Raw genomic sequence first — 20,332 nt, 5'->3', positions numbered from 1 at the left:
ATATGGCAGTAGCGTAGGCGATGCTGGCTCCAATCATTTTCATTATATTCCAAAAAAACAGCGGGTTGCTACTCGTTGCCAATTCGCTCAATGCCCCATTAGACACCGTGGAACACGCGCTGTGCTGACCATAATACCGCAACCCTTAATAGCCAAAAGGGGAAGAAACAAGTATTATTATTTTTCAGACGTTATCATTATCAACCCAATTTATCTGCATCAGCTGCGCATCCTATATTAATTTTGGATGTTTCTTAGATGCCCAGACTTTGTAGAGCATTCTGTGATACAATGTAACGTCCTAGGTTATTTTATTTCATACGGAGCGTACGAAAAGGTTCTTCTTTGGGCCTATAACATGACTCTTTGGGCGTATTTAATTTTTTTTTTAATTATGTCATAATAGGTACATGTACAATACCTGGCCCTTACTTTTTCGAAATTTCCAAATTTTACTACGTATGGATCTTTAGTGTTGGTGGTCATCTTGCTGTGTTGGGGTCAGATAGTAAGCGATCTAAAGATTAGTCATATCTTCTGCCGCATAGGTTATCAGCGTATATACTTACTGTACTTCTGGGCTTTGTAGAATCACAGTAAACTAAACACGAGCCCTCCCCGCCGGGAAGAAGCCTACATTTATAGCACTCGTACTTTTTGAATTTGCTTGAAATTATTGCTTATTTCTACACCGGATTAGTAAAGGCTGTTCCCGATTAGCGCAACTACATGTTTTTGGTTCGAGGTTATATTTGCCAAACAATTTTAAGAGCTTTCAATGCTTTGACATACGTCGTTCATTCAGTTGTGCATTGTTTGATCACAACGGCATTTTCGCAGAAAACCGTATTAATGGTCTGGTATGCAAACTGTTACAGGTCTTGAGGCGAAGTAAAGATCTTGAAAATGTAAATGTATTCACTAAAACCTATATAGCAAGCAGTACGCTCGCGTCTTCATCTCTCTAGTTCTATATAGATCCTTAAAATGTTCTTCTCTAACGGTATTTTTTGCATATGCGTAGATGTGTCGACATATATTAGATGCTATCGTGATAGAATCTAGCGCAGCGTTGCTAGTCGTTGTACCACTCTACCGAGCTACCAATTTCAGCTAGTATTTCTAGCACCAGGGAGTACCTGGTCCTCGGCTTAAGTCTTGTGTAAGATGTCCGAAGTATTATGTTAATATCGAGACCTGCATGACCCATGCTTTTCTTTTGGGTTGCAAAACCCGCGTTTTTTTTTTATTCTGACTGTCCCCGTACATTGTTTTATCTCGCACATTGGTATTTTTTATTATATTATTTTTTTTACTGTAGGCACGGAATTTTTCCAGTCATAATCAGATGCTTTGATGAGCTCTACGCACTGGCTACGTAGAGCTTCAACGATGGTATTGACCGCTCCGCCACTACGGATAAGTTGTTATTCCAAAAGGTTAGGGAGTGAGCTATTATATAAAAGTTTTCCACTTTTCGAGGTGTAACGACACCAACTGTATCGCACAGTTAACTTATCCGTGGTAACACAATCGGCACTGCATTTTGTGCTTGTCCTGTTAACGAATGGCGGCTGTACTGACGGGGTTCGTCCTGTTCGCCTAATCTGAAAGTCCTTATATTACTATATTTCCATGAATTCTATTTAACATTTTGTAATAATTACGATATCTGAGAACACGAAGAAAAAAGTATATGTAAGATATCAGGTTTACCCTACGAAAATTCCGCATCGTTTTTTGCTGTGATGATTACGCACGCTTGAGTTCATTTTGAAGTACGCTGCGTAAATACGCCCCGCTTACATGTGACATGCTCAATATACTGCTGCTTCCATAAAAGATATTTTGCGACTTCGCGACGATTGCATTACTAGTTTCGTTGCTAGTAGCGATGGCTGTGATTTGATCGTTGTAGGCCTGCCTCTGAATGTCTGTCTCCGTCCTGTCAGCTGTCGGTGGTTGTTATGCTAGCGTCCTCTTTTCGGATGTTCTCTGTGTAAATGTGACGTTGTCATGGACAAAAGTGTTCCACGATGCTCCGTGCTATACGAATAGCTATCAAGTTTAACTACTTCGCCTATTCTGGGCAGTGGTCACGTTAGGGTACATTGACGATTGGAATCAGAGTACGACTGGTGCGCACTTAAGAAGCTTTTTTGTCCGCGCTGTACAAGCACGTCGCTTAGCCCTGTTACTTTCTTAACAGGAGTTTGTTGCTTCGACCGTATTTCATAGAGTTTCTGTGCACAACCATATTTTGCCTGAGTGACACTAGGGTGGTGGGCAGCGTGGTGGGGCACTAGTGTCTACCGCGTAGGTTGTTACATATGTGTAGAATGTATATAATGCGCCCCCGCGTGTCTCTTCGTTGAATTTTTCACAAGCGACTTAAATATTTTGAAATTGGCATTGTTTTCTACCACGTGACGGTTTTGCTCATTTGGCTTTTAAGCCAAATACAGTAAGTAGTGTCTCCGTAAACTTGAGAAAATTTGACTAATAATAAACCCTGTAATATGTTCAAAATACCTTGTTTTCGCTATAGAAATTTCGCTTAGCGAACGAGCATAGAAGAACTAGGCCCTGACCGATACTTGATGTCCAACACCCGTTCATGGGTTTTGTGTGCCACAGTCCCCACATACGAAACTAAACGTTTTTAGTGGTACATTTAGCATTAGCAAGAATCCTATAGTCGGAGAAACCGGATTTAAATGGACGCGTTTTTTTGCCTCTAATTTCGTTAGTCCTTAGCTGATTACTGAGTCCTCAATTTATTAGAAAACGAGGAAGTGTCTTATGATGCCAACTGCCGTACTTTGCTATTGAATGGCTTTTTTTTTTTATTCATGATGACGCCTATGCTAAAGGATGATGAAAAGTCATTGTTCCTGTGTTATGTTTTGCTTAATGGCCGGGAATTACAGCCAGCGCTAGTACGGACGGCGCGCAACAAAACAATATCAGCTAGGCAATCTTAGCAGAAACAGCTACGTATATGTAGTGTAAGATGGTCCACGATATGGCTAAAGCATTGCCTAACCGCATACTTTTACTTAAAGTAGAGAACAAGAATTTAATAAAACTACCATAACGGCTTTCTTAAATGATGATAAGGTGGTGTCTAATTGGAATAATTTGCAATTAAGCTACTTCCCGTTTCTTGCAGCTCGCAAATATCTGCATTACTCCAGGCTGGCTGGCGAGTGGCTTTATAATCCAATTTCACTTTGTTTTCTTGTTACTGACGCATCCGTGATGATTTTTGTTGGCAGACTCAGTGCCAGATGTCAGAATGACTTTAAGGGCACATCCTTTAAAGGTAAATAATATATATCCTATTTGCGATTAGGTTATTATAGATATCCCCTATCCCAGTGACTGCATGATGAAAAACATATACGCGACAGGAAAGATTATTTAGATCTAATTCAAACTTATGCCATGTAATAGATCAAGCTAGCTTATTTATATATGTAAGGTATTTGAACCCCTGTTTCTTGTTGTGCACCTGTTATAAAATAAAGAATTACAATTGGAAATTATGCCTACATTGTCTACGGCGCTCTACGTTGTCGGAATATCGACTCATTTCTAAACGCTGTTTCTTCTAGAGCCCATTCATTGATTCCTAGTCATTTACTGCTATTTATATTCAAACGGGACAGAGATAATCGCAAACGTTGTTACGGGATGAAGGCGTGTAAATGAGAAGTCAAAAGGATGCAACCACATGTCGTTCTATCTGGTCTTGATTCGTAGCAGCTGTAGTATATTATTATAGTTGGTATGATGCTTCAAACTAGTTACCATTTCAGAGTGGTCCTGTTTAGCATGTTTACTATTATTACTATGGGGGCAACATGGTCTAAGAAGCTAATGCGCATTCCGTTGCTATGGTAATGGTAACTAAAAAGCATCTTTCCATGTTGCAAAATCGCAACATCGGCAAAATTATTACCAGATATAAATGATTAGAATATCAACGAATGGAGGAATTACGGACGATATGGTATTATTACTAGGCTTTTGGTAACTGTCTTCACGGTTGCCATACCATTTCATAGATCTATCGAAGAAATCCAGATAACCCACTTTGCTAAGATTCCTAATGTCCTAACAGGTCCACGATGCTATACCTAAAAATAGTTGATTCCTAAAACTTGTTTACGAAAAATTAACAACTAGAATTGCTGAAGAACGTTTTCCATTAGTCCACTTACTCGTCGGAAAAATATAGTAATACTGTAAATATAGTAATAGCAAATGAATATCGATAGTTGAGATGAGAATAGATATAACTGTCGTAGCATTGAGTCAACTTGAGCTTTTTGCTGCAGTTGCTTTCACCCATTTTCCTCTTCTTGTTCCCTTTCATAGTTTTTGTTAGTTCCACCGGTTCTTCGACGGTGCGTAATCGTCAGTCACCCTTACGATAATAGTGGTAATTATTACGAATGTAATTATTATTGTTTTCATCATCAATACTCCCTTCATCAAGATCAGCGTCGTACTTTGATGCTCAGGAAGTTGTTTCTTTTCCATCATTTGCTACCTGTTTAAGGTTCTTAGAACTCGTGTTTCCATCGCTACTTTTTGTGCGCTCCGTTGACACTAGAGATAAAACACCGTTGTTGTCGCCATTAATGTTGATAGTATTACTACCATATATTAGTGTTTTAGCTGAATATAAGTAATCTATCCCGATCTGCTTGAGCGAAGCTCATATCTGCCAGGAAATAAGCAGTTGCCGCAACAGCAGCGAAAGCAGGAGAGACGGAAAGTGAAGGTAAGCGTAGATAAATCCAGCTCATCCTCAGCAGTTCCCCCATAGACAAGGGTCCACCATCGCAGCTCTACATGACTTATGCCACTTCAGTGGCTGCAACTATGCTGCATTCATTATTGCGTTTCTTCCCCCATTGCAAATGCTAATAGCAGCTTCTACCAAGTAACTTGTTTCCCTGTGAAGTAGCGAACCCATTCACCTCACGGTACACGGCATTCGCCACGCTGTTCAGTGGATCAACAGAGCTCTGCTACAGAGGAAACTAGTGGAAGATAAGATCAGCAGACGAAAAAAGGCAATGAACTGAATGAGGCTGCTGGGAGAGCTGCGTCTTAGTGTTAGCAGAACGGTTGGTTCTAGGAGCGGTGCTTATGGTGATGCTTGTAGCAACGCTTACGCCAGGTGGCGTTATTACTTGAAGTTGACGTCGAAGGAGCAGACGAGCCAACACCGTTTTGTTGAGTAGGCATCCGATGCGCGAGTAGATGAGCAGCCGAATGAGGGATGGGGGGAAAGAGGTAAAAGCGGAAAAAATTATCGAGAAAAAAATGCTGCCGAAAAAGTGAAGTCATCAGACAGACAGACAAGATCAAGAACACTAAGTGTAGTACTCCTTTGCTGCTTAGCTATCGTTGTTGGTGGCGGTGACAGGACCGCACGGAAAGACCTCGCACCTCATACTTAGGAGCAAACCATAAGTTACCGTAGCGAGGGGAGTCGGACTACGGCAAATCTGACAGCAACAGCGGCAGCTCAAGTTGTTGACCGTGCTATGGGTGCAGTTTAAGCCCAATTCAAGCACCAGGTACTGGCTCCGCTTCCGAGTTGTCATAGATGGATCTGCTGCCGCTGCTGTCATCGTTTTTGGTGATGAAATGGGGCGCCCTACGGGCGTGTTCCACCTCAGTTTTCATTGTTTGTGTTATTACCGTTGCCAAAAACGAGGCCACATCGCTGGGTGACCACACAACTACTCTACGATAATAGCAGTTTGTGGTTTTAACATACATATACATGCATACCGGAAACAGAATTAGGGAAAATGACAGTAGAGAGACTATAACATAAGGAGAAGTCGTTGATACAACGATCATAGCGATTTCACGATTGCTGTTCGAGGGGCTGTTGTTAGTTCTGAATAAAAGTAAATGCGTAAGGCTGTAGTTATTGTTGCCATTGTAAAATCTATTTCATTACACTGCTCTACTGTTCGCTTGTTTTGCCTAGCCTCTACAAAGAAACGGCCGACGTCAGTGTAACGAATGGCAACATGGGAGTGAGAAGTTATTGTCAGCGCAGCATTGATACTTATGTTAGATAACTACTACTACTACTACTACTACTGCCGGTTTTTTCATCGAACTTTCCATGGAGGCGCTTTTCCCTCCGATAATGACGGTAGACATCAATGCGCCGTTTAGAAGGACCTCAATATGTTGTCAGGCGTGTACGACACCGTTGGCGAGTTTAACGAGCAAATGGCCATTGAGGTACCAATAACGACTAATTACTTGATGCGTCAGAGAGTCGCGCCGTAAAACTTACGCTGTTTACTTTTGTTATTCAGCTCGGTTTGGACATACATTATCGTAAGTTGGTTCGTCGTCGTCGTCGGCGGCGGCGGCGGCGGCGGCTTTCAATAGTCACCATTTCAGTAACGATGAGTTATGATTTGCGAGAAGAACATTTTGGAAAGACCGAATATATTTAATTATTCACGTATATAGTAGAGATATTTAAAGGGTAGATGCTTTTGGTAGGCGTTCGGCAAAGGCTCATTTATTTGGAGCACTGTTGTACAACTGTCATTAAGGAGAATGCAATAGAGCATAATCAGTTTAAGGTAAAATCTTAAGGAAGTTATGGGTTCGGCTTTTATGAGGTGATGTTGTTACCTTTGAGCAGCGATCTCGATGACAGACGATGATAATTGGATATTAAAATACATTATTATTATTATTATTATTGAGGGTATGCTATAATCGTTGCTGGTATAAGGAATATAATAGCAAGCATTTCTGAGCTAGCTTCGCCATGACGGTACATAGAGAAAATGCAATACTTTCGGAATTCGTACACCACCCCTTTGCAGTGCATCCGTTTTTGCACGCACCGAACGCTGCTAGCTTGCATCAACGCTCCCGGGGTCTCAAAATGGAGACATTGAACCAAAGATTTGTCGAACGTGTTCTTTCAAAATAGGCCTATAATTAGTAGGTAGCAATTTCGTTTTCGCACCTTTTTCGGAACGAAAGAAATACAACCGGCAACTCCTGGTGCTGCCAATCTGCTTGCCACATAACTAGTATTCGTGTGTTTTTTCATACACTCTGTTACAGCGGCGGTCTAGGATGAGGGTGAGCCTTGCTGCTTTCATTACTAGCACTTGTGCTTAGAATTTCGCTTGTTCGAAACACGTCCCACAATTGGTTCAAACGTGCGATAACTTAACTTACTGTTACGCGCCGTCATACAGCCGTTGACGGAATCGTTCTGACATATCGGGCAGCTTGATTTTACTTACATATATACATAGAGCTGATGAAATTGTTTCAGAGTACTGATGTGTCCAATTTTTTTTTTGTTTGTTCCCCCTGATCAGCATATAGTAGAAGAGTTTATTTAAATTATTAGATTTTATTCTGATCTGATCAAGACTGTTGAAACTGCAATGTGTTGGCTTGATATCTGAACGATATCTAGACGGTAGGATTGGCTGTCTAAGATCAAGCCAACACTATCCCTACAAGCCTAACTAATCAGCCGGCCCGGTGGTAGAAGGAGACACAATTGATATCACTTTCAACATCTTGGCATTCGTTACACGTTCTAAGTGATGTTTATACTTTGCTTTGAGTTGCGTTGAAAAATACTCTTCGTGACACGCCGGAACATTTATGGATATTATATTGCAGAATAGAACAATTAATACCTATATAGGTATCAATGCTCACGTATCTGTGGCCAACAAGCAATCATCTTTGCGATTCCTGTTCGATTTTGTTCGGCATGCATTCAACAGATATAATTCAATAGGGAACTTTCGATACGTGTCCCTCGGTTGTTCCTAATCTACAAGTAATAAAAAGTTATAAAAAGCAATAGGATAGTATGTGCCTACCAGCGCAACACGTATGAAATGTAAATTATGTTTGCTCATGTTTTTATATGAGGTAAAAACATCAAAATTCAAAAAAAAAACAAGCGCATACTTTGCACGAGTATGCCTTCAGCAAGACGACACACAAAACGAGTAGTTATGCGTAATTAGACCGTTTCTGCCCTTAGGGCACGACGCGTGTTTGGTCTTCGAAGTGCTTGTATATTACAATTTTGATCATCTGTTGTGCTATGATAAACTATATATACAAATGAATGAGGAATATATGTGAAATTGCTCATTTTCCATCTTTCAGATCAAAGCTGCAGGCGTTGTTCAACTGTACTGCAGCTCACCATCTGTACAAGGTGGCCGCCACGATCATTGGAGACTATTAAAGGTTCGTTGTACTCGTCCAGCTGAATTTCAAACACAACACAATTTTTGCTGTGTATTTATACTATCTGCTAAAATTGTTCTATCAATTAAATTTAACCCTATGAACGAGTTCAAAGGTTTCTTCCGTACGTATTTGCCTGAACTGGTTAGAAATCCTGCAATTCTCCTACGCGCCTCATACGGGCCTGCTGACTCACTCCTGAAAGAGTTTGCTGAACGTAGTTCCCGTTTTGGAAGATGGATTTCGCAAAAAAATGTTTCAAATATGCCATAATACATTGTTAAAAATAACAAAATGTTAGTATGCTATAATCGATCATTGGTAAACGTTTGCTCTTCAACTGCTCCGAATTCCGTCAGTTAGCTGGCTCACCTTAAGATGCTTGCGATAACGTGAGTTTAAGTATCCTGTGTTTACACTGGTATCTAACCGCTATTCGTTCGGTTCTTCTCCGTCTACAGGTGGGAGTTGCTTGCTTCATCAAGGACAACTCGGCATGCGGTTTTTTTATTCGGCTCTTCGATATCAAAGAGCGCCAATTTTGTTGGGAGCAGGAACTTTTTACACAATTCAAGTACGAGGCGCGGATGCCGTATTTTCACGAGTTTGAGGCTGATGTAAGTACGGGGGCAAATGTGGAGTAACCACACACATCATCATCATCATATTCGATCATTCGAAAAAAAGGGGAAAATATGTTGGAAGAGCCTGTAGACTGCCTAACTTGTTATCATCGTCAGGGGGATAGAACAAGGGTGCTTTCCCTCGTCCCTGAAAATGAGTGATCCACTAAAGAAATTCACTGCTGAAGCTGGGTTTCAGCTGGTTGTAGATTGCACTAGTTGCACTAAATGGCAGAAGCAAACGCGAATTGTAAATGCTGTTCGGTAGTAATTGCTAGATCTGAGCCAAAAGCATGGCTCAGACATACTTTAGATCCTGCTTTTTTGCAACAGTCCCGTTTAGTTTTCGCCACTTATGCAGGAATAAGCATTACTTCGATCCGACTAATAACCAATCAACAACTATTCTTCTAATGTTACAATTACAGTTTTGCATGGCAGGGTTGAATTTCTCAAACGAAGATGAAGCCCGATTATTCAAACAGGCCGTGGATCACAAGATTACGATGCGGCGAGTTAAATTGGAGGGTAGGTGTTCGTGTACACCGTAGATATTTTTCTTTTCACCTGCGATAATTATAGACATCCCTCCAAACTTGTGCAATAGAATGTACGTGAGCATTATTTCGAGTCTGTTAACACAGTCGACTAGAAGAGAATCTGTTATACATCAATTTATGATGTACTACATGGATTAGTACTATTATCATTATTGCTAAAATAATCACGATTCAGTTTTTTTTATTGGTTATATAACAAAATGTACTTCTTGTTTAAGATACGGATACCATCACGTCTCCTATTATAATGAACGTGCGACAGAAACTGGTTACATGTCACCCTGTCGATTTTTCCTATTCAGAGGACGGGCATTATTGTGTTGATGATCTTCTACTCCGTCACTAATTGTACGGCTAATTCATTTATTTGCGACTGCGTCCTTTGCAGAACGCAAACGGCAAGCGGCCCAGGGTGCTCGGGGTAGCCGGGGCGATCCATCGGTACTCAACAACAACCACAGCAATAACAATAATAACCATTTAGGTCACATCAACAATAATAACAATCATTTTGCAACAATTGGCGTAAAAGGCCCGAAATCGCACAAGAGCAGTGACAAGAAAAGAAAAATAACCAAAAAAGACATTGGAATGCCGACGGACTTCGTGCACGTTCGACATGTTGGACTCGATACCGCTATTAATGATGAGGTAAGGGGAATTTCAGACCAAACCATCAATTCCAAAATGAAGTACACGTCTCTTATCGCCGTTAAAGCTTACATTGCCCCGTATTGCTTAATTAAGTTGCTATAGTATTTTATGCTGGGAAAATCGGTCATTAAAAAAGAAAGCCTCTTGATCCTTCTGCTGAACATTGTAAAGCTGAGCCTTGCTCAACTATAAAATTATGCATTCTGCTTGGAACAATGTGTGCGTTTCTTTTTGCCGTTACGTTCTGTCACTCGAAAACGATTAAGCACATCAGCCTATAGAAACGACGAGTGTTGTGATCTGATTAAGTTTAATAAATATGTCAAATATGGCCGTTTCCATCGCGCAACAGAGCTTTACTTACGATAAAATTCCGCATCGTTGGCATACGCATTTTCTATGACTCCGTTGCATATTTCTCATACAATCACCATTATTTATTTATTTATTTCCTAAATTATAATTGTTAGAAGCAACTTCCCGCCATAGAGGCAACGACGGACACCGGTATCGGGGCGTGCGAACAGCAGCTAGTAATGCAGCGCAGACATATTACTTGCGCATATTTATTTCGCCAATCTTCACCAGGAAATCGACCATGCCACATCAAACGGCTTCTTGTTTTCATAGCACTTCTTAATGTATCTCTATATAGTATTTAGCATCGAGTCACTTAATTTAATCAAGATATTTTGATTCTTTTTCTCCGTTATACAAACCTTTTAGGACGCTGTCGCCGTCAAAAATAATTATTCCGATAGTAATGTCCGCTAATAGAATAGGCACGAATACATCGTTTCAGCACTGTAAAATACATATAGTCCAGATGTTTTTTAGCATAATTTTCATATCATCGTTTTAATTATATCCTATATAAGCTACAGGTTACTGTGCATGGTTTTGCTGCAGTTTTGTTTCTAGGTAAATGATAAAAGGATGCATTGAGACAGATTTCTGTATAATTTCAACAGAGCAAAAATTTTCACCGTTGTTATGAAGACGCGTGCCATCTACTTACTAAATACGAATGCTTTAAGTCGAGGTGATCCCGCACGCTCATAGATGTATCAGTTTTTGATCTTTTCTTGTACTTCCGAAAATCTCTTTCACTTCTGTTTTTAATTATGCTCTAAAAAAGTTTACTAAGCAGAAATTTCTCGCAGTTCTTATCAACTGTGTTATCGTCGGCTCCCACACATTTTTCCGAGATTTCACGTACTTGGTGGTAACACCGTATACGTGTTAATGGGTCTAGCTTAATGGCCCGTCATTGCGATTGGCGATCCCGAGGCAGCAGGCAATAACAGCGGTCGCAGGACGTCCACAGAAGGAATACGTTTTATCAAAACCAACAGGCCAGATTAAATCAAGAACGCGCGGGCTTGTCTTTGAAACAGACGGTAACTCAGAAGTTAAGGCGCAGTCTTCCCCCCAAAAATATACTTATTCCACTAGAAGATGGAGCATTCTTGGTGCATGCGTCCTGCATTCCAGTCAACGGCAGGCCCATTAACACACACGCATCATTGGATATGCGGTCCCCAGCAAAAGCAGCACCATTCTGCCGGTCGCAGAGCATTTCATAGTAGCCAGTAGAAAAATGTATTGAGCTTAGACAAGCGCGGCAAGCCACAACACAAACAGATCAGGATCAACCACAGCGGTAACAGCTCCCTGTGATGAACTTGTACATGACCGGTAATATGTTATATTCTATGAGTATAAGAAACAAAAAAAAAAGTACAACGAATACAGTCTAATGCGCTAGCAGGCAGAAAGGCAAAGGCACATCTATATGGTCACGCGTGCCGTTTATATTCATGGTCCCTTGCATATGTAGGAGACGACTGCAACAGAATTCAACATTCGAAATGTATTTGCAGAAGGATCAGTTTTCCGCTACTGTTAAAGTTTGATATGTTCTATTTCACGTCATCTCCCTCTCATATACATTTTTTGGGCAAGCCTTTCATCAAATATACCTTTCTCTCCCGGACAGTATCATCTATCGCTCCGTTCAAATCAGACAGAAATAATCTAGAAGACAATGAGCGACTCCGAGCTTTTTGACTGTTCCCGCAGCAACGAAAGCTGTTACCACCGCCATGAGTGCCTCACTCAAGACAAATACGAGTTTCAAATAGATGTCGTTGACACCATCAGCATGGCCATGATAATTAGTATCTGTAGCTACAACATAACGTTCAACAGGGATCGCTGTCCCAGAACGTGCTCGAGCGACATGTGTGCGTGTAGCAGAGAAGATGGGCGGTACGCTTTAACTCGTTGAGGGGGGCTGGCGAATCATGAGCAATGCCATCGTCGTGATGGCTCTTATGGGTGTGCTTCTCGAACTCGCCGCCTGTGAACGGTCCAGTAATCCTTTCAATGCCTGCAATCAGGCACCAGTGTGCTGATTATTCGACCACCAAATTAAGACTGGCCGACCAAAAATGGTGAGCAAGCCAAATAAAGGCTAAATTCATATTGACAGAAATCAACCTCCGACCGAATGAAAAAAATGCCGATTATCCCATAGGGCGATTACATATAGTTGTCATTAAAGTTATAAGTGTGCTGCTGCTGCTGCTGCTGCTGGTGTTGATCATGATTGATTCTTATCTTTGTCTTTTACGTATGTTTTTATGCAGACTCAGCGTGTTGTTGCGGCTGCCTAGCTCAGCGGCATCTGTTGTTGACCGTATTTCTATCGTTGCAGGACCGGTTTGTTCGATTACCAGCCACAAAAAATCTATCGATCTTTTGTTGCTATCCGACCAATTCTGTAGGGACTAGGTTAAGCGAGAAAACGGTAGCAGTCTTCTTATCTTTTCTCAATGCAATGTCTCACTGATAATGATTGTGGTTGGCGGCTGACGATCAGAAGTCGACTTGACCACTGACGGGTGGATCTTTTCTTCATTTTCATCTCGTTATTGTAATAATTTCACTAGGAGATTTATCCATGTAAGCTAAGCTAATGTAGAAGCTGCGACGGATAATACGCTGTTATTAGCTTATTCCCATTCCTGTTGACATGGACTGATTTCGTTTTGCCGCCAATCTCGATTTTGGTTCGCCGCTCGATATAGTTTGTTGGGTGAGCGGACTACAACAAGAACAAGCAACATTGCTACATATGTGTGTGACGTGTGTATAAATGTGCGTGTTTTTACGTAGTTTGGGGGAGGGGGTACAGAACGAGATATTGCAGCAGTAGTAGCATTGGCAGCAGCGATAACTGTATTGTGAAACGGAACGGAGAGTTAGCTTCTGATCACGTGCAGCGCCATTCCCCCCGCACCGGTACACTAGTTAGCTTCTTGATACAAGTAGGTTCATAACGCAGCTATAGAGAATAGACGATTTTCGCGCAGATTGGAAAAATGTTCCCGATGTTTCTCTGCGTAACGATGTGCATGCGGGTCGGTCGAGCTGGGACATCGTCCTTGCCGCGTTCGGGTCACTCGCGATCCCCTGATTTGGTTAGATCATTTTGAGCGAATACGCTTCGTTGGCGAACCCGTTGTTTATTGCCGGGTCCGCTTCTGATTGCACGTCATGTTAGCTTGAAACTTTTTAACGATTTCGAAGTTAGATGAGCAACCGACACCTCTTGTGGCTATTACTGCTAAAAATAAAAGGCATTAAAATGATCTGAGAATTGGTGCAAAAAAGGGGACGAAGATATGTCTCATTCATTTCGAAAGTATTTTGTGATGAGATGTTTACATTGCTGCGGAGGCAGTTGAAGCAGAATTTCTCTTCTATTTCAGTCAGAGATGCCTTGCGGATCAGGGTTAAGTGAAACAGCGGTACAAGTTTTCTTTTTCCTTCGAGTAAACTACAGTGGAAATTATTACTTTATAAAGTATGAATCTCGCAATTTAATAGAAAATTAATTTGTCTAGTTTTAATTGTGTATTTCAGTCCAATGGACACTCTTATGTGGTGGTCGCACAGTTACACAAATGCTGTGGTTTCGCTTAAACAATGAAACTCTATAGTAAAACGTTCTGATAATTTACAATTGAGCACTATTTTCACAGTTATAGCATATAAAAGCCGTTGTTGAATTGTGCTTGTTGAACCCACGCAACATTCGTTGCCCACACGTCGTTGACTTACTGTTATTCATTATACGGGTCCTCACCATGCTTACACCATGCAGGTACCATAGATGAGTCACTAATAAAAAATCTCTTTATTACATAATCCGTAGAGACTCTAATCCGATTGGCTTTGTAGTCAGGATGCATAGAAAAATTCAAGTATAATATTGTGGATGTATTGGTTTTTCTCAGACGTTAAGCGACCTGAACCTGCTAGACCTAGATCGCGTTTATGAGCAAGCCGGCATCTCTCGAGATCAGGTGGAAAATAATCCTTATATCCAACAAGAAGTGAGGCGCGTTATGCGCCAGCAGGTAGACAGCAATATGCTCAGCGAAACCACAATCTCAGCAATTCATCGTAGACAGCCACCAGTACCTCCAATCAGGACGGATCCGAAGCCTGTACCACCTCTGCCGCCTTCGGCACCAAATCACCAACCGCCCTCAAGGCAATTACCACCTGTTCCTCCTCATGGCGGGTAAGTGTTTATAGAGACAGGTCTATTGAATTTTTAATAAAAGCATTCAATTTTCACGTACGACAGTGGCTCCGAGATATGGACACACAGTGGTAATAGAGCATCAGCCCTGCTTCGGCTAGTTTGTGGCCAAGATGATCACTGCCCACTAATTGTTTTTTACATTTAGTAAAATGACAAGAGGATAAAATGTAATACAAATTAGAGTAAACATCATTTTTCAAATAGTCTCAAATAAGAGAAATTTTTTGAAGTTTTACGTTTGGCACTTGAGCCGTTTGGCGTTCGTTGGGACGGCTGCCTTTTTGCAGCACGAAACGAACTATATAAATACTATGAACAGATCCACGCAATCATACAAACTATAACTGCAGCTAAAAAGTAAAAATGGAACAGAATTTTGAAGTCGTTCGCTATAACAATGCAAAGCCGCAATTATTCAAAATTTTACAAAACAATTAAATATAAAACCGAAGAAGAACATTTTTCTAACACTGAACTAGGATAATAATATTATTATAATAATGAACGGAAAATAATGAATGGTACCAATATTGGGGCACCCTAAAGGGCCCCTTTTAGTATTACACCGTTCGTATATTTTCAATATCGGATACTTATAATGACTCACTAGTATGCAAACAAATTATAACTCAATAATTACTAACTACTCTAGGGTCTATAGGATAGACTGTAGTTGGCAGACGAAGAACGTTCACTTTAATTATATTAAGTAGTGAGCACAAATGTCACAAATGATTTGTACAGCAATCTAGGTGTTTATCTACAACTCAAATCAGATATACATAAGCGCTAAGTCGATCTGTCTATAATTATAAAGCATATAACGAAACAAAAAAAAAAAAAAAAAAAGTAAAGCAGAAACGTTTCAAACCCGTAAGGAGTGAGTGGTCCAGTAAAATAGACGTCTAGATAAGCAGCAAGCACGATTTGCTGGGTGTAAGTCCGCTACAGAAGAGAGACTCCCTCCGCCATATAGCGCACACCGCAATAATGAAATCACGCTCATACCCAGAACAATGTTTTGACGATGGCAAGTCAAATCTTCTGATGGTAATTCTGTTCAAGTGTTCACATCGAAGATACCGAGAACTTCAGTGTCGATTGAATTTAGAAAAATATCGCGACTACATGCAATATGAATTCACGAACCAAATCTTCAGAGCTCTTCTACTCAAAATGGAGATGCTAAACGTGGATGTCTAGTCGTAAGGGTATACATTAGCTGTCTGTAATACTTACCCCATTTGTATATATATACATATATGTGGTGGGAAAAGTTTCTTGTCACTTTTTTTGTTCTTCACTTGTCTTCATTTTACATCGGTTCAATACACATGTCTACTATACAATAAAGGTCTACCATATATCGACGACTGTATATATCCGTTAGCCTATGACAGTGATTGCTCCCAAAGATAGAACAGCTTGAGTGGTGCCTTTATTGTGCATCTAATAATCGAATACGCCGCTCTACGTAAAGCTCTAGCAGGCACGTATTTTACATTTCCAAAGTGCAATTAGCTTTAGTTAGTCGTTATTCGCCTTTTTTTGTCTCTCCTGTAGGCGATCTCCAGCTCCGCCAAAGCCACACAGGTTGACCACTGGTTCTCACACGCACAAACCACCCCCTCCGGTACCCCCGCCGCACCAACAGCAGCAGCAGCAGCAGCATCGCGGTGCATCTATGCAGCCGGTACAGCCGGTTCGTCTGTCGCCCCCAGCACCTCCACCGCCTCCTCCGGCACCTGGAGGGGCGTCGCCAGGAGGGGCGGTTTTACCTCCTCCACCCCCTCCGCCACCCCCGCCCATGACCAGTCCCCCGGCTCCGCCAATGTCGAAACTAAACGGCACCACAATTCCGTCATCCAATGGCATGTCTACGCCAAGCACTGGAAATGGAGGCGGCGGCGCGACTGGAGGCCGTGATGCCCTGCTGGAACAGATCAGAGCGGGAAAAATACTGAAAAGGGTTGAAGGTGAGAAGTAAAGGGAGAGAATTTATTCGAGAAGTGTTTGTATTTGATTTATGAGGACTGCGCAAATATAGAAGTATGATTATTTATATATTGCGGGTTTAAAACGTATGGACAGTCGTTTAACATCTAGATCGTCTTATAGAGAATTGTTTTGCATTATGGAAAGAGTAATACTATTAGTTTGCAGTTAGCGGCGTTAAAGTTCATCAACGTTGAGTATTAATACTCAATTTTTATTGTGGCATGACATCTGAGCAGTTTCAGACACCCCTGCCGCAAATTCCGTAAGCTCAGTTTCGGAAGGTCGCGACGCTCTACTTGAGCAGATTCGCGCGGGTAAAACTTTGAAGCCCGTGGCTGACCGGCCCCAGAGACCAGAAGTCCCTCGTAATGCGAGCAACAATCAAAAAGTTGAAAAGGAACTCGACGGATTAGCAGAAGCCCTCAAGAAAGCTATCCAAATTCGAAACGACGCTTTACAATGTGAGTACCAATTTAGAGTCACAGTGGTTCCCGTCATGACCACAAATAGTGGATAATTATCCTGTTTATGACCGAAAGATGTTAATATTTGATTTCAGTTCTAAGTGCTTAACATCACTATGCGAATGATTCTCGCATATGTCACGCACTGTGTGCTGTTTCTAAGGTCATATTTTAAGTTCTCATAAACGTCAAATTTTGAGCCTGGCCAATTTGAATGAACTGACCTGGTTTTCCTATACTCATCATGTCTGTGTCTGTATGTACGGTCATTATCTTACAGCTGATGATAGCGATGATTCGACGTGTGAGGCCCTCGACGATGACGAGTGGGACGACTAGTACACTCCGGGCCCGACGGTCACGGTGCTTAATGGAGTACGGCTAGCGGGCGGTTACTTTCGGAGTTCAGGAGCCGCACTAACCCAGGTGGCATCGCCAACTGAGCTGGTTCAACCGACGCCCGCAGGAACTCCACCATCGATCCGACGTCGACGAAGTGGCGGGTCAATTCTTAGCTCTGTTTCAGTATCGACGTCTTGTCCGCCTCCCCTATATAGAAGTTCCTCCAGCAGCTCACCCGCCCCTATACCTTCAGGTGCGACTCCTACTCCGCATCTTCAAGCTACAGCTTTATTAAACAGAAAACAGCAGCAGCAGCAGCATCAGTAAAGTACCAACAACAACGGCAATATGAACTGCCAATAGCGTTCACATAGTCAATAAGTAACTTCAAATGAGTTGACATCCTTGATATTTGTTGGGACTTGTTCAAATTCCATTTGAACTGAATACTGGTCTGACACGGCATAAAGAGATAGAGTGATCGTAATAGCAGTATCGTGGTGCTGCTGCTTTACCCAAAACACCAATCGTAACAATGGGAAATCGTATAGGGAATAAGTTATACTTAACTATGTTCAAAGCTGAACTTTGTTTACTGGCCAGATCTTACAACAATTGGTTAGCCTGTTGATTAAATCGATGGAGTTTGCTGATAAGATATACGGCACCAGTATTGCAGTGTGACAATAAGCAGCTTCTGAGCAACAAGAAACAAATAAATTTTCTGGTAACAGAACAAAAAGAGCACCGCAAACAAATTCAAATAAATCGAACGATAGAAAATAGCGGAAAGACAATTGAAGATATTAGTACGATCAAATTTGTATTACTCTGCCGGTATATGCATTTTGTTAGCCAGGTTTCTCACCTAGCTAGTATCCAGCGTGGTATTCGATACAAAATAAATCTACCCAAGGCCCTACGAAACTGTTCCATACCGTGGGGTAGTACGCTGTTACATGCGTAATTATGTAAGTGCTACATCTAGTATTTAATCATTGCTGTCAGTTTCGCTCGTTCTAGAAATGACAAAAGCCTAAAAGGCTGTCGTATCAAACTCTGATTATTGACACGATCAAGGGCTGTTTTAGGGTGCGGAGCTAGCGGAAGACTTCGAGGACCCACTACGTAGTTAACTAACTGGTTACGGACCGGTCTTCTTGCCCTAGCTGTTTGTAAGTGCGACACAAATCAAACTGTCCATACCAGCTGGCCACATTACGAGACAAACACTGACGAGAACGAAGAAAGCCAGAGATCACTCTTCAGCCCTATACATTACATAAACACCAAACATGCTAACTGCAAAGATCGCACAGTCGTTCTTGAGTCTCAGCAGTACTAGATTTATATACAGAGAGAAGGAAATATAAGTATGTTCGAGAAGAATAATGATAAGGAAAGGTAGTTATCATACTGGAGAAGATAGAAGCGTTGGGCTTTTGTTTGTTTGTTTGGGGGGGGGGGGGGGGGCGGGGCTCGTCACTCTATACGGGTTAACCATGTTGCCAAAAATGTACAGCTGACCCTGTGTTAATTACTTGGACAACTGAAAGACTTTTTAAAAGACGGTCAGGGGTTAACAATGTACAGATGTGCATATTTCGACGCCTACGTATTTACAAACTGGCTGAAGGCGGCGGTACTGGGCTGAACGAACAAAAAAAGAACAAAGCATTTAAGTACGTAATGGAAGCGGCGTGTGTACGTGACCATATTTGAACACGTAACGAAATGCTAACAATGGTGACACCGCTGACGATCCGCGAGAAGCCCTAATTGGATAAGGAAGATGAGGGTTGAAGAATGGTTCGTAACGAACAGTTTGTAGCACGGAGGCGGCGAGGAATGGGTGTTAAGTTGCAAATAATGTTACGATGATACATATCGTGGCAGTGATAATGATGATAATAATTATTATTTGATATGATATTATAATAGATAGTCTAAAATGGAGCAAGGGTGTGCAATATGTCAAATTTACGGTGTATCTTTTCTTCTTAGCAAAAAGCCTGCCGAATAAAGTGATTCACACAATTATTGATAAAATGATTATTAGATCAACGCTGTGAGCGTGAGATGTGGGAGCGGTGGCGCACATCAAACCAGAGTCGACTAGCAGTAGCGTCAGCAACAGTTACGACGATCAGTCGGAAGAAGCCGATAGAGAAAAAAAAAACACGAAAAACAGCATATGTGTTAACGTATGGTAAAATGCTTGACACCTAGATACGTAGTCCTGACTAATAGGTAGGATAAGAAAGGAGTACACTAAACTATTACTAGTATTATTGCTATTAGCATATCTTTTAAACGCCCTTTTTATTACAATAGTGCTTTGATTAGAATTCTGAACTAAGTGATACTGTGTGTCCTTCCTTTTGTCCAAATGGACAGGACACACAACGATATTAACCAAAACAAGAAATGCTGAGAGGTCGCGATTTAATGATGCAACTCGAGCAGGACGAATCCGAACATTGGTAAAAATGATTATAATAACAAAAAAAAAAAAACGAAAAAAAACAAAAAACAAAGGACTAATGCGTACTTGCCGCTGTCGAAATATAGGTGCGACGTAATCGAACGAAACAGCTGACCACGCAAAAATTATCGCACCCCTATTTACACATCAATTATCCTCTTATTGTAGCTAAATAGTTAAATTATAAATGACGAAAAAGTGCATCCACGGCTTTGGCCATTCCTTTCCATTCTGGGAAGAATTACCTCTAAATCATGCAAATCATGTTATTTGTTGCGTCCACGAAAAGGGTGTAT

At 41.3% G+C, this 20,332-nt stretch overlaps 1 protein-coding gene across 4 annotated transcripts in view; it reads left to right on the top strand.

Moving 5' to 3' along the window:
* The window catches only part of LOC111273345 (uncharacterized), a 36,787-nt gene extending 17,196 nt beyond the window's left edge, over positions 1-19,591 (top strand). For 3 of the 4 annotated variants that reach the window (XM_086973520.1, XM_086973519.1, XM_022855055.2), the window contains 8 exons: positions 8,209-8,292; positions 8,754-8,909; positions 9,344-9,443; positions 9,864-10,126; positions 14,434-14,723; positions 16,311-16,723; positions 16,982-17,206; positions 17,490-19,591. In XM_086973520.1, the coding sequence (XP_086829646.1) occupies positions 8,209-8,292; positions 8,754-8,909; positions 9,344-9,443; positions 9,864-10,126; positions 14,434-14,723; positions 16,311-16,723; positions 16,982-17,206; positions 17,490-17,548 (1,590 nt within the window). In that variant the 3' untranslated portion in view covers positions 17,549-19,591. Of the gene's footprint in view, positions 1-3,227; positions 3,326-8,208; positions 8,293-8,753; positions 8,910-9,343; positions 9,444-9,863; positions 10,127-14,433; positions 14,724-16,310; positions 16,724-16,981; positions 17,207-17,489 lie in introns of those variants that run through there. The other variant, XM_022855048.2, reaches the window with a different exon arrangement.
* Positions 19,592-20,332: the final 741 nt, after the last annotated feature.

The sequence above is a fragment of the Varroa jacobsoni genome, unplaced genomic scaffold (genome assembly GCF_002532875.2).
Source record: "Varroa jacobsoni isolate VJ856 unplaced genomic scaffold, vjacob_1.0 scaffold_197, whole genome shotgun sequence".
NCBI classification, from domain to species: Eukaryota; Metazoa; Arthropoda; class Arachnida; order Mesostigmata; family Varroidae; genus Varroa; species Varroa jacobsoni.
The sequence above is the reverse complement of the archived record's forward strand: the minus strand, read 5'-3'. Positions and strand labels throughout refer to the sequence as shown.